The sequence below is a fragment of the Sceloporus occidentalis genome, unplaced genomic scaffold (assembly GCF_023333645.1).
Source record: "Sceloporus occidentalis isolate IW3139 unplaced genomic scaffold, rSceOcc1.0.p SCAF_7, whole genome shotgun sequence".
Classification (NCBI taxonomy): domain Eukaryota; kingdom Metazoa; phylum Chordata; class Lepidosauria; order Squamata; family Phrynosomatidae; genus Sceloporus; species Sceloporus occidentalis.
In genome coordinates, this window is record NW_028316987.1 from 34,744,399 (window position 1) to 34,758,163 (window position 13,765).

At 38.8% G+C, this 13,765-nt stretch overlaps 1 protein-coding gene across 1 annotated transcript in view; it reads right to left on the bottom strand.

Moving 5' to 3' along the window:
• Window positions 1–13,765, bottom strand: part of CDK13 (cyclin dependent kinase 13) — a 51,554-nt gene that overhangs the window by 11,380 nt on the left and 26,409 nt on the right. The window contains exons 4-9 of the mRNA XM_089532569.1: window positions 12,215–12,354; window positions 10,691–10,861; window positions 7,778–7,967; window positions 5,856–5,912; window positions 3,922–4,023; window positions 3,750–3,827 (exon numbers count right to left, since the gene is read on the bottom strand). Coding sequence (XP_089388695.1) covers window positions 3,750–3,827; window positions 3,922–4,023; window positions 5,856–5,912; window positions 7,778–7,967; window positions 10,691–10,861; window positions 12,215–12,354 — 738 coding nt within the window. The remainder of the gene's footprint in view (window positions 1–3,749; window positions 3,828–3,921; window positions 4,024–5,855; window positions 5,913–7,777; window positions 7,968–10,690; window positions 10,862–12,214; window positions 12,355–13,765) is intronic.

Sequence of the window (13,765 nt, forward strand, 5' to 3'; positions counted from 1 at the left end):
ACTGTATATGAACAGAGGCTCCCATGGAACTCTCTAGTGCTCAGTAGCTTTTGGCAGGATTCCCCCCATCCAAGTGCACACTACCAAGTGTGCCAAAGTTACTTCCCCCAGTTTCACTGTCTGCTGCAGGACATGACGAGAGAGAAAAGTTGGAAGAACCACTATTAAAGGCAACAGCCTGTTCATCTTTGTGGTATCTGAGCACACAAATGGGTTGCTCACTCACCAAAGAAGGGAATCATGTCATGTCAAAAATGAAGAAAATACTAATTCACCAACTGAGACATCTCATTACACTCTCATGTTTATGCAATAATGCTTCATGAACACTGAGGGCTGTATCCACATGACAGCTCTAATTAGTTAAACCAATGAAATACAACAAAACATGGCAGTGGAAGCAGCAGTCACCTTTGCTGAATGTGCCTTAGGAAACTGTGGAACAGGCAAATGGGCTAATTAATAAGTCAGCAAAATAACTTGGAGAATCTATGTGGAGAGCCTTTGAACAGAAATAGGCTGGTCCTTCCTTGGACCTTGTTAAGAAAAAAGCATTATAAAGAACAGAACTTTAATGTTCCCTCCTTGTAGAAATCTCTTGAAATCTAAAACATTTAGGCATTTCTCTAATGCGGTGTCAAGATTTGGGGAAAGGGTAGGCAGAACAACATCCTGGCCCAGATGGAATTGAAAAACAACTTTAGGGAGAAAGGTCGTATTATGTCAAAGGATCACCTTAAGGAAAACAAGGTAAGGTTCATCCACTCTTGCAAGTACATACCTCACTGGACCAACAAGCCAGTTTAATAGACACAAGGAAAATAATCTTAAAAGGAGAGTGATGGCCAGTCAGCCAAGACAAGAGATTCAAATGGTCCTGCTGTACATTTTGACAGAACCACCAAAGACAATACAGGGACTGGTAAGAACAAGGAAGCCTATCAAGAATCACTACAGGTATTTAAGCTTTGATGGACTGACTGAAATTCCCACGCAAGAAACCCGTACATATACAAATGTCAAACATTGTATCTTCAGGTGGAGAAACTGCAGCATGGCATCAACAGGCCTATGTAATAGTGAGAAACCTTTGGCAGGCAGTTAAGCAACTGAACAATTCAACTTCAACTGATAGGATGGCTGGATAAACAGTTTCCTTCCATCAATTAGTAGTTCAACATGCAAATTTAACACGGAAAGGAAAAGAACTTTCGTGCCATTGGATGAAAAGCTGCAAGATCCAGGTGAAGATCTTGCCCAAATCTTGCATGAAGGAAGCTGAACAAAGCATCTTATTGACAAGAGTAATGGGCACAGAAAGCAGTGAAGACAAGTCTGTCTTAGCCACCAGTATACACTTTGGATTATTAGCATTTACTTTACCTTTTGTGCTCCCAGATACTGATCAAAATCCTTGTTATTAGAGGAAAGGGAGGAAACATGTACAATAGCCCACAAATGTATGAAGGCACTGTCCCAGCCCTGTTCTGCTTCAAAAAAAACAGCACTTGGAAGTAGCCTCCATTGCAAAAATATCCACTTTGAGGTAGTCCATTTGTGGCAACTTTGAGAAAACACAATGTTGGAGAGCAACTGGTGGGTTTCCAATCTCCCTGAGTACTATCATGGTCAAAAGTAAAAATCAACATTTTCATTCAACATTTTTTTACATTTTTAAATTTCTCAAAACTGATATAATTCACTCCATTGAGATCCAGAATCTGCTGGAGAGCTCAGTCTTTCTTTGGTTCTGCAAACTATCAAGAGAAGAAATCAGTGCACTTCTGACAGGATGGTAAGCTTTCTATTTTGTTAGAAGAGGATCTCAACAATTATTGCCCAGTCAATACCAGGAAAGATTCTAGAGCAGATAAGTAAACAGAGAGCCTGTGAACATTTATAAGGGAATACTATAATTGCAAAAAGTCAACATGGGTTTCTGAGAAACATGTCATGCCAGACTAATCTGATCACTTTTTTTGATAAAATTACCAGCCTGGTAGATGAAGGGAATGCTGTGGATATAGCATATCTTGATTTCAGTAAGGCGTTTGACAAGGTCCCCCATGATATTCTTACAAACAAGCTAGTAAAAGGCGGGCTAGACAATACAACTCTTAGGTAGATTTGTAATTGGTTGACCGCTCAAACCCAATTTCAACAGGGAGAAATGTAAAGTACTTCACTTAGGCAGAAAATATGAAATGCATAGATACAGGATAGGGGACACCCCACTTAACAAGACTACATATGAAAGGGATTTAGGAGTCATAGGAGACCACAAGTTAAGAGTTGTCACAATGGAGACTAGTATAATTGTGGACACTAGAGCCAGCATATTTTTCAGTATTGGTGGTAAAACCATTGCCAATATTCATGCTTGAGCAGGAGCAACCGCATGCGCACGGGTTGCATCAGAAGCTAGAGAAGATAATCCATACACTGAGTAGAGGTAGTAGACATAGGCAACAAATGAAGAGGTCATCTTTGCATAAATATTTGAGGAGTGAGGTTGTACTCAGGCCAGTAGAGGCACCTTAATTGGGAAACTGGTGCCACAGTCTAGACACAGCAGCAGCTGGATACCCAGGCCTATGACTATGCTGAAGTGTTGGTGACTTATCTAGTGTAATGTAGATGGAAACATTCACAGCTACCATGACAAGATTAGTTTGTGTTAGATGATCTAATGGAAAAAGGAGAATTGACTAGGTGACCTTTGGTTTTGCATTAAGAGGTGAACAAGATTCATTTGTGTGAATTTACAGATGACCACTTAAAGAATCAGAGTTACAAGCAAGCAACCTGTTCTCCTTTCTGCATCTATTGTTGAGACCTAGGCAAGTCAGTGAGGCTTACTATAAGAATATGTTCAGGATCCAGATGCAAGAAAAATACTTTAAGCCCATAGCCAATGAGTAATTGAATGATGGACAGCACAGAAGAAAACCCCAACTGTGTAATGACTTGAGATGATCAATGTTCTCATTCTTTCTCAGCTGTTTTTAATCTTTGGTACTAGCAAACCTATTAATATAACTGTGGCCAGCTATCATACTGATGGTGTGGTCTAGGTATCCACTAACATGCTAATGAAATTAATTAAATTCATTTTCAGAAGAGACCTACACTGTTTTAAACTAGGTAAAACATAGAAATCATTATTCCAGTTCTTACTTTTGACACCTGCTCTTTTGCCATCTAGTGGATAACTCTTTCAAAAAGAATGCTGTTTGACTAGTATCAAGAAGCAACAGGGAAAAGACACTCTTCTAAGCCAAGCACAAATTACTTCCATGTTTTGTAATGCGTCATCACATTTAATAGTTTAGATTCAGATTTTCAGTGAACTGGGGACTCTGTGAAAGTTTAATACAATGAGTTCTATGGGCCAGAATGAGTACCACTTTGAAAATGTAAATGCACTATTTATCATGCTAAGAAACAACTAATTAATGTAGATGTTACCACCTATGAAAGTGATATGGAAATCTGAGATAAATAAAAGTGATACTGCCTTCAAAGAATACATGAGTCTGTGAAAGGAAAAAAAGTCATTCCTCTCCTCTCTGAGAAATGATTACATATACAGATTGTTTAAATGACTGGCTGCATCTAAGCACAAATGACTTATCAAAATAATGACAATTCATATATACAGTACCTTTAGATGAAGAACAAGAAATTGGCAAAAATTTGCTTAAGTCTTAAGTTTCTCAGAGATCCATAGACCCAATGTTAGAACTTACCTTATCAGTTCCAGCTGAGCAATTTCCTGATTTGCTTGAAAGATTGGTTTCTTAGTAAAAAGTTCACCCAGTATGCATCTGCAAAACAGAATACACAATAGGTTTCTCAATAACATTTTCCTCTGTGGCAATTTGCTGTTGCAGACTCTACTGCATGTATCAAAAGCCTTACCCACAGCTCCAGACATCAATGGCAGGTGTATATCGTTCCTCTCCCAGCAAAAGTTCTGGTGGACGGTACCACAATGTGATAACTTTATTGGTATATGGCCGACTGAAACAAGAAACACATTTGAATTTTCTCCAAAAATAATAACTTTATTATGGCCATTTGGCCAGCACATTTCTCCAAAAATGAATTACTGTGGGGTAATTTTCCAGTACTACAGAAATGAAACAAACCACACCAGACGATTCCTGACCCTACACCCAGGAGAGATGTAAAGCAGCTAAAGAAAAAAAAATCACTTTCCATTATAATCACTTTCTTCCTGTGAGCTGTCCTGAATTGTCAAAACAACTGCAATATTTTTTATTATAATCTCAATTCTTCCAATTATGCAATCCCCCATAAATTCAAAGATAGAACAAAGAAAATCCTATCCATAACTGATTTGCATCAACAACACCTTGAAGTTAATTTCTGCTGGTTCTGACTATATGTTTTATACAACCACCAATTGGTACAGCCTACATTTTATATTCCTAAATGAGACATGTTGATTCAATAAACACCTTTCTTAACAGGATACTTTACATTTTGTTCTAGTTGTTTGAAATAACATCCTAAAATTCATTACAAGTGGCACAAATACACCTATTAAACTGAAATAATACATATTTTAACAAGTATCCATTAAACAACAGAAATAAATGATTTGTTAAATACAGCCTTGATGGTAACTGCACTACAAAAAAATATAATAATGGAAATGAGATTCAAAGAGAGAGAAAATAATCTCTTTTAGACATGAATTCTGATAAAATACTGGTTTATTTTGATGGAGAGAATTCAAGTGGTTTGTTTTGAAAATATAGTGATGTTTGCAAACACAGAAAAATAAATATGACAGCTATAGGTATAAAGGCTTGGATCTCATTTTACTGGATACTGCCTTAAATCTTAGGCTGGAAGAAAGGTAATTCCTGAAATAAGCACAGCTGACAAGATGAAACTAAGAAGTTAGCTATTTTAATCACAAAGTAGCAGCAAGGCCATTTGCACCACACAGTGCACTGACAAAAGAGTTACTTTTGTGATTTAAAAGATCCAACAAAAGTTCTATAGGGAATACTGGACTGGGTAAGTAACAGAATTTTTAGTGTACCAGTGCAAGTAATTAAAGGCTTCTGTGTGCCCAGAGGTAGCTGCTTACTGCATGACTTGAAGTACTAGCCTTGATCCCATTTCAATGGAGATAATTTTGACACATCTCTTCATCAGACATGCTTGCACACTGATGGAAAGAGGCAAAAGGTTACTTGTCCCTTGATGTCACCTTTTTGTATTTGCCTCCTTCTGAAGCAAGAAACATGACCATAGCAGCTGTTCTCCCAAGAACACAGGGGTATCTGAAAACAAGAGATTTCTACTACTGCAGAGGGTAGCAAGCCAGTTTAGAGGGCATTGAGCAGATCATACGACACACATAACTCAGTCCCCCAAAAGCTCACTACTGTTCCTTATCCCTATTATTGAATAGCTATTTTTCTACAGAAGAGTTTTCAATTATGTGAATCCTCATGTCGCATACTGAGTCACACTGGAGAGAAAGATTTTCTACCTCAGTGAAAACTAGACAAATGAGTATCAAGAATGTTTGTCATTTATATTACATTGGAATCAAAGATCTTTAGCAACACTGAATGTGTTTTCAAAAGTATGGTTTGTACTTTCATTCTTCTCCTGAATTTTATTTTATATATTTTATAAAGTATATTATTTATACAATTATATATTTTCTACAATTCTATTTAAAAATTATTTTAGACTGACAGATGCTATTAACCCAGATAACAGAAATCCAGCTAGCTTTTAAATTTTGCTTAAGAGATATTTCACAGAGTACTCCAGAAAAGAAGGCTTAGGATTAATATTACACTTACCTCTCCTCAGAGCTATACAGCCGAGCAAGGCCAAAATCTGCAAGTTTGATCTGCCCTCTAGTGGAAAGAGTAAAAAAAATTGTACGATTATTAATAACAAAAAAGAAAACAAAGTGTAACTTCATGATTGAAATTTACATAACAAAAATGCTTTGAAAGTTTCATGGATTGTTAATTATATGTGAAGAAATAAAATTAGAAAATACATAAAATTCTTCACAGGAAAAACTTCTTAATAGTAGCAAATCATCCTACCATATATACTTGTATATATTGTACAGGTATAAGTCAAGAGAAGGTTTTAAGGCCAAAATCATGGATTTTGATATGACCCGTGGATAAGTCGAGGGTAAAACATAGGGGCATCTAACAAAAGCTCTAAAGAGGAAAACGCCACTTCCCTTCCTCTTTCTGCATCTCTGGACCTCTCCTGACCAGCTAACATCACTTCCCTGGTGCTGAAGGAGGTTTTAACATCGGATTAAGAAGGGAAGGAACAGGAGGGGAATAGGGTGTTAGTTTGATGGGGAGAGAAGGTTAACACCGGATTGAAAAGGGAAGGAACTGGAGAGAAATGGGGTGTTTGTTTGATGGGGAGAGAAATCCAGAGGAGGAGGAGGATAGGGAGAGAAGGTTTTAACATCAGATTTAGATGGGAATCACTTCTTTCACACACACTTATGTGCGTCAGCTCTTTCAAAAACCACTGCCAAGGCACATGGGGTTGTCCTTCTTTCAGGACCTTCCTAAGCAGTATTGATCTGTACATAAGTTGACCCAGGATTTTAGTTTCAATTTTTGGGTATAAATTTCTCGACTTATAGTCGAAGACACATAGTATTACTTTATTACTATTAATTTTATTTGGATGTTTAGAACAAATTATTAGAATTAATAATTCTAAAGCACTTTATTTGCTATTTCTTTGTATTTGTATACTTGCCATTTCTTATTATTTATTGATTTAATTTCTATCTTGTGAATTAACTAATTCATTAAATGTGCCATCTGACTTAAAGAATAATTAGATTGCCTTCAGTTTCATTATTCGTGAAATGTATGCTCCTATTTTCATTAATATATTTTCAGCCAACGTCTTAAGGCTCACTACTGCAGCTAACCACCTGTGTATTGGCTGTGTGTGTGTGTGTGAAATGAATGTAGGATGGCCTAGTGTCGTTGCTGGACCATCCGGTGAAGCAGAGCCCCATTTCCAAGTAGCCTTGTAGATGTGTCCAGCTGTGAAATCAGTAAATAGAGCAGAAAGGTAACAGCCCTCTCTCAATACTTGTTCTCAGTTTTTGAAGTCCAAAGGTGCACTGTCTGGAAGTTCCATGTGGCTATTATGGCTAATAAACATAATCAAAAAGCATCCTTCATTAATAATGAAGAAAGCAGCTGCTTAATTTTGCTCAACTGATATGTATAAAACAGAGATGTACAACTTCTGGAGGATGAGAAGAATAGTCTCCTGGCAATTCTGCTAGGAAAAAGGCACATGGGAAGCCCATACTACTTTGCAGCTCTTGAAAGTCTGAACACTGGTTTCCAATCCTACAGAAAAACAGGACACACAAGAGCAGGGATCACCATGTGTCATATTTTCTCAACAGAATCAGCAGTTCAGATGGGAAATAGAGAGCGCAGAAAGAATACACCCTGCGTTCCATCAGATCTGCTGTTTTCTCAATGACAACTGTAGTGGAAGGGAACCAAAATGGACAACCACCAGAAAATACTATATTTGGTTCATATATTGTTGGCCCCTAATATTAAACATCTGTGGGGAGAGGGGGGATGGCTGGGTGCAAATGTAATAAAAATTTTAAATCAAACTTGACAGATCCTGACTATCACATAAAAATGAATCTGCTTATTTCTGAATTTCTAAACTTCACATATTTACAAATGTGGATGCATACCTATTGTTTAATAAGATGTTGGAGCATTTAATATCTCTGTGCAAGAAATTTTTCTTATGGCAGTAATCCAAGCCTTCCATCAACTGTCTCATGAAGGATTTAATATGATTTTCATCAAAATGAACTAAACCAGATTCCAGAAGTCCCATCAGATCATGATCCATGTATTCAAACACTAGGTAAAAAGCACCTAGGGGAATATTAATTTCACATCTAATTAGTTTACTTTTAGAAAATGTCATTGGTGTCAGGCACCAACAGTGAACACAACTAAAACAGTATAGATACACTTTGTTTTACACATAAATTGTTAAAATGTTCAGCAGTACATAAATAACATATATCCCTTGAATACTTCTTGATGGAGTGTAAAAAAATAAATGGTAAACATTTCCAAGTTCAACACAATTCTACGTGTCATATTCAAATACCATGTTGATCTCCACATGTATGTTAAAAGAACTGATAAAATGCAAGATGTATTACATTTTAAGACCTGCTTTAAAAATTGAGATGGAAGACTAAGAGTCAGAATAACCATATATTTTAGGTTTGCATTTGTTTTCAAGGAATATGGTAATTTGATATCGTGGTTTCACAAATATGTTTAGACAAGCCACAGTATGCTAAGATCAAACAAAAGCAGGAATCTGTTACTTCTAAAGTGTATTTTTGACTTGTTCCTCATATGGGCAAAATAAGAATGAGGGATGCACATGCTCCCCCACACAAGATTGTTTCTGTAAGACTATGGTAAACCTCCCCCCCCCGCCAGACACAAAATTTAGGGGACATTTTCTTGAGAAAACATACACACATGTGTGCCCATATATGTGCCAATGGTGTCCTTCTGGAGCGCCTGGTAGAGGTGGGAGTCGGGGGCACTGCGCTCCAGTGGTTCCGGTCCTACCTCTCTGGGAGGTTCCAGATGGTGCAGCTGGGAGACGTGTGCTCCGACAAGAGACCCCTAACATCTGGGGTCCCTCAAGGAGCCATTCTGTCTCCCATGCTTTTCAACATTTACATGAAACCGCTGGGAGAGATCATCCGGAGACATGGGGCGCAGGGTTATCAGTACGCTGATGACACCCAAATAATTTTCTCTATGTCTCCGACTGATGCAGTGACCGGGGATGGCATCTCTCCTCTCGTGGCCTGTCTGGAGTCGGTAATGGGCTGGATGAGGGAAAACAGACTCAGCTTGAATCCAGAGAAAACGGAAGTACTTGTGATAGGTTCTCCTGGCCCAGGGATGGCGGTGGTTCCACCTGTCCTGAATGGGATCACGCTTCCCGTGAGGGACTCTGTATGCAGTCTGGGGGTGCTCCTCGACTCGTTGCTCCACCTTACATCTCAGGTGGACGCGACGGTCAGGAGCACCTGTTATTAGCTTCGGCGGATACGCCAGCTGCATCCCTACCTGAGCCAGGGGGACCTAGAAACAGTGGTACACGCTCTGGTAACCTCTCGGTTGGATTTCTGCAATGCGCTCTACATGGGGCAACCCTTGTACCATACCCGGAAGCTGCAATTAGTGCAGAATATGGCAGCAAGACTGGTCACTAATACATCTAGGACCAGTCATATAACACCGGTCTTAAAAGACCTACATTTGCTGCCTATTCGCTTCCGGGCGCAATACAAGGTGTTGGTTATAACCTATAAAGCCCTAAATGGCTTGGGCCCAGGGTACTTAAAGGACCGCCTCTCTCCGTACAATCCGCCCCGCACACTCAGATCCACCGGGCAGCATTTGTTAAGAGTTCCGGAGGCTAGATTGGTTAACACCACTAGAAGGGCCTTTTCCATCTCGGCCCCCACCCTCTGGAACTTGCTGCCCATCGAGCTCCGTTCAGCAACCTCCCTGGCCCAATTTAAGAAGGGGCTAAAAACATTATTTTTCAAGCAGGCTTACCCCTGATTCTTTGCCCTGAGAGTCCTCTTCCCCCCTCTGTCAGTTGTTTGTGATCTGGCACAAGTTCTTTTATTACTGTTTTAATGGTATTGTTTTTATAAATTGTATTGAATATTGCTGTTAACCGCCCTGATGTTTCGAAGGGCGGTATATAAATAAAGTTATTTATTTATTTATTTATTTATTTATTTATTTATTCTGTAAATCCTTCAAATATCTCCCATGTTGACTAGGGCCTTCCTTTTTAAGAAAAAGGCCTTTTCTGGAAAATAAAAGTCCCAAGGGATAGAAATTGCATTTGAGAGCAAGTCACAAGGAGTGCAACTCCCAAAGATCTGAAAGATGGCAAAAATGATCTCAGAGAAACTGCCCATCTCTGGACTAATCAAGTCCAACATTTTTTCATAATGATGCATATCTTCTCAGGCTGGTTTGAGATTTTGTTTTGCTGCCATTTTATTTTTATAAGTTTTTATGTAGAATTGCACTGCTCATTAGTATTTAACCTGTGATTTTCTTTCTCTTCAATCTTCATATATTGAAAGCTGAGACAAAGTTATTTTAATAAAACCACATGCTGTTTGACAAGAACAACCACGCTGGAGGAACAAACCAACTACACAGTATGTAGGATGTTAATATCCTGCTCATAATTGTAGATTACCAGAACCTAAGCAGAATAAATGTATGCAAATGTTTGCAGTATCTTTTACTGCATTTATGTTTAATGAATGGTTTCAATACAGCACTGTAGGTGTCTTCCTTAAACTTCCTTAAACTTGTAGCACTGGGCTACAAGTCTGGAGACTAGGGTTCAAACCCCTGCTTGACCATGGAAACCCATTGGGTGATCTTGGGTGAGTCGCACACTCAGAAAACCCAATTATAGGTTTACATTAGGGTCACCAACTCATGTAAGTCAAAAACAACTTGAAAGCACACAATAGCAACAACCAGACAAAGCAAAAAGTTGCATTTGATAAAACTTATGTACCTACCTTTATCCTTTTTGAAATCTAAAGCATCTTCCTTATCTGTTACTATTTCTTTCATGTTGATTATGCTTTGGTGATTAAGTTGTCGGAGAATCTTTATTTCTCGAATAGCAGTGATAGGAAACCCTTCCTTTTCATTATCTAGCCGTACCTTTTTCAGTGCCACCATTTCCCCTAGAAGAAATATTTTTTTTAATTTAGTAGTGATCTCATTTAATAATTCAGAATGTTATGCACCTTTTTAATAACACCATAACAGTAACTAACATTTTAAAAACCCTATGCTGTCATTCCAATTACTGCAAGAAAATAGAACTGAATACATTCTTCAGCTTCAGCATTACAAATATACAAATAAAGTTGAGTTAAAGCATTCCTAATACCACTACTACCCCCTTTTCTTTCAGCATGCATAACAACACTCTGCTCCATACCATCCAGGGTATAATCCAGAAAAAATCTTTCACAGAGAACTTTCTGCATAACTGTATCCCCCCAAAATTATTGTTCAAAAAGTACTTGCTTCTGCCCAACAAATGTTAAACTGTTCTAACTTAGTGGGACTTTAATCTTATTTGTTTAAAGATCATCTCTCTCTCTCTCTCTCTCTCTCTCTCTCTCTATCTATCTATCTATCTATCTATCAATCTACCTACCTATCTATTTTTAGCAGAACTTTGTTTTAACCTATCCTGTGAGCTACCTTCCATCCTACATTATGAGAAAAACAGGCTATAAATTAAATCATGCTAAATTAAGATGAAGAGAGCAGTGTTATGAAAATTGAGAGACCCAGCTACATCAACTGGAGTTAAAACCCCATGTAAATTATATTTCACATATGTCAGAACATCAAATATCGGACAGCTTTCTATTCTTTCACCATGCTTCAGTTGCATTTTGTTTTTCAGCAATAAATCATTTCTATCCTGGGAAGCCAATACATTCCAGGTATAAATGGATCAGTCTCCACATTGCAATAACCCTGAAGTTGTAACTGTTCGTGCCTCCCTGAGGTCACAGCTATTTGTGGTTACATCAGCTTGCCAAACAGAAATCCCAAAGACTATTGCAACTAAGGTGAATGAATCAATGAATACAGGTATACCACCTTAAGAAACAGGCTACACAGACTGTCAAGAAATGCCAGCATCAGGGTATAGAGTTCCACCCCGATGCCAGCATCACGCCAGCCATCCACCCAGATAGCCGGTTGGACTACGATGTTTTTGCAGTGCAGCATTTAGATACACCGCACCGAAGAAATGGGGAAAAGCTGCTGCCACCCCAGCAAGCTCAGCTTTTTGCCAGCTCCAAAAGGAGCGGCTTCTGCTGCTTCTTTTGAAGCTGGCAAATCACCAGATCGGGGGCACAACATGTGGTTACTGCAGCCCCGATCCAGCGCTCAAAAGGCAGTTGCAAGCCACTTCTTTGGGGCTGTCGATTTAGCCCCAAAGATACAGAATGAACTGTGGTGATCACAGTCAACTTCAACTTTTTCTGCAAAGAACATTTCTGAAAGCTTACCTGTATCTTTATCTCTTGCTTTATAAACTTGTCCATAAGTGCCTTCACCAATTATGCCAATTATATCAAATTTATCAACGCAGCGTTTCCCCCAATCAATTTCTTTCTGCTTTGTTTCACCATGGCGTGGTCCACATATCCTAAGAAAAGAAAATTCTATTGTATCAGATTTTGACTATATGTTCCTCTTTATAAAGTGTGTCCTTCTCTGTAAGTATGTTGCCATCTCTTAAAAGATTTCAATTATTACTTTCAATTTAATGGAAATGCTATAATTAAAATTTAGTATCACTTGAAATTTCTTTCCACCTAATATAATTTTGCAGTTCTAATGTAAAAGGTATGCAGTGGCTTAGCGATTATGACTGTGCTCTGACAATTGCAAGGTCGGCAGTTCAAGTACTTCATGACGGAGGTCCAAGTGCTTCATGACGGAGTGAGCTCTTGTCATTAGTCCCAGCTTCAGCCAACCTAGCTGTTCAAAAGAATGTAAAAATGCAAGTAGATCACAGGTGGGAAGGTAACACTGTTCTGTGCAGTCATGCTGGCCACATGACCACGGAGACATCTTTGACAACACTGGCTCCCATGGCTTAGTAACAGAGAAGAGCACTGCCCCCTACAGTCGGAAACAACTACACAATCTTGTCAAAGGGAAACTTTACCTTTACCGTACCAGTAACAAATGTTGTCCACTGAATTTGGCATTATCAATACCATGGAATACTATATACAACAGAGACCACTAAATGTGGACAGTGCTATCTAGAATCATGAGTGTGTATTTATTCCAGGGGTGGGCAAACTCCAAGGACTGGAGGACTATTTTCAGCTCAGGATACTGCTGTAAAATTACAATTGTTATTTTCCTGGAACTGAAGGTCCAGATCCAGGCTATTTTGTTGTTAATTGCCAGCAAGTCAGCCTCAACTTATGGTGATCCTATAATGCATGACCTCCAAGACATGTTGTTATTAACAGCTCTGTTAAGATCTTACAAACTAAGGGCTATTGTTTTTGTGATTGAGTCCATTCTTCAGATTTATTTTAAAACAATGGCATAAATCATATGAAGAACTGTGCTGGATCATTATAAAGCCCTTCTTAGTCCAACCTTCCATTTGCACTGTAGTCAACCAGTTGCCTATGGGAAGCCTCCCAGAAGGACATGAATTATTTCCTCTGTGTCCTGGGATACTGGGAACAGGAATATGGCTTGGGCCCAGAGTACTTGGAGGACCGCGTCTCCCCATACAATCCGCCCCGCACACTCAGGTCAGGAGGGAAAATCTTCTGAGCGTTCCCAAGACAAAATTTGTACTAACGGCGCAAAGGGCATTCTCTGTGGCAGCCCCGCAATCTTGGAACGCTCTCCCTGAGGAGCTCTGCTTAGCCCCCTCCCTGGAGTCGTTCAAGAAGAACCTGAAGACTCATTTATTCTGTCAAGCCTTCCCTCACATGTCCTGACTGTTTTTCCCCTATGTACTGTGTGTTGTGTTGTATTGGATTGGATTTTTTAGATTGACTAGTAATTTTTAATTGATTCTGTGT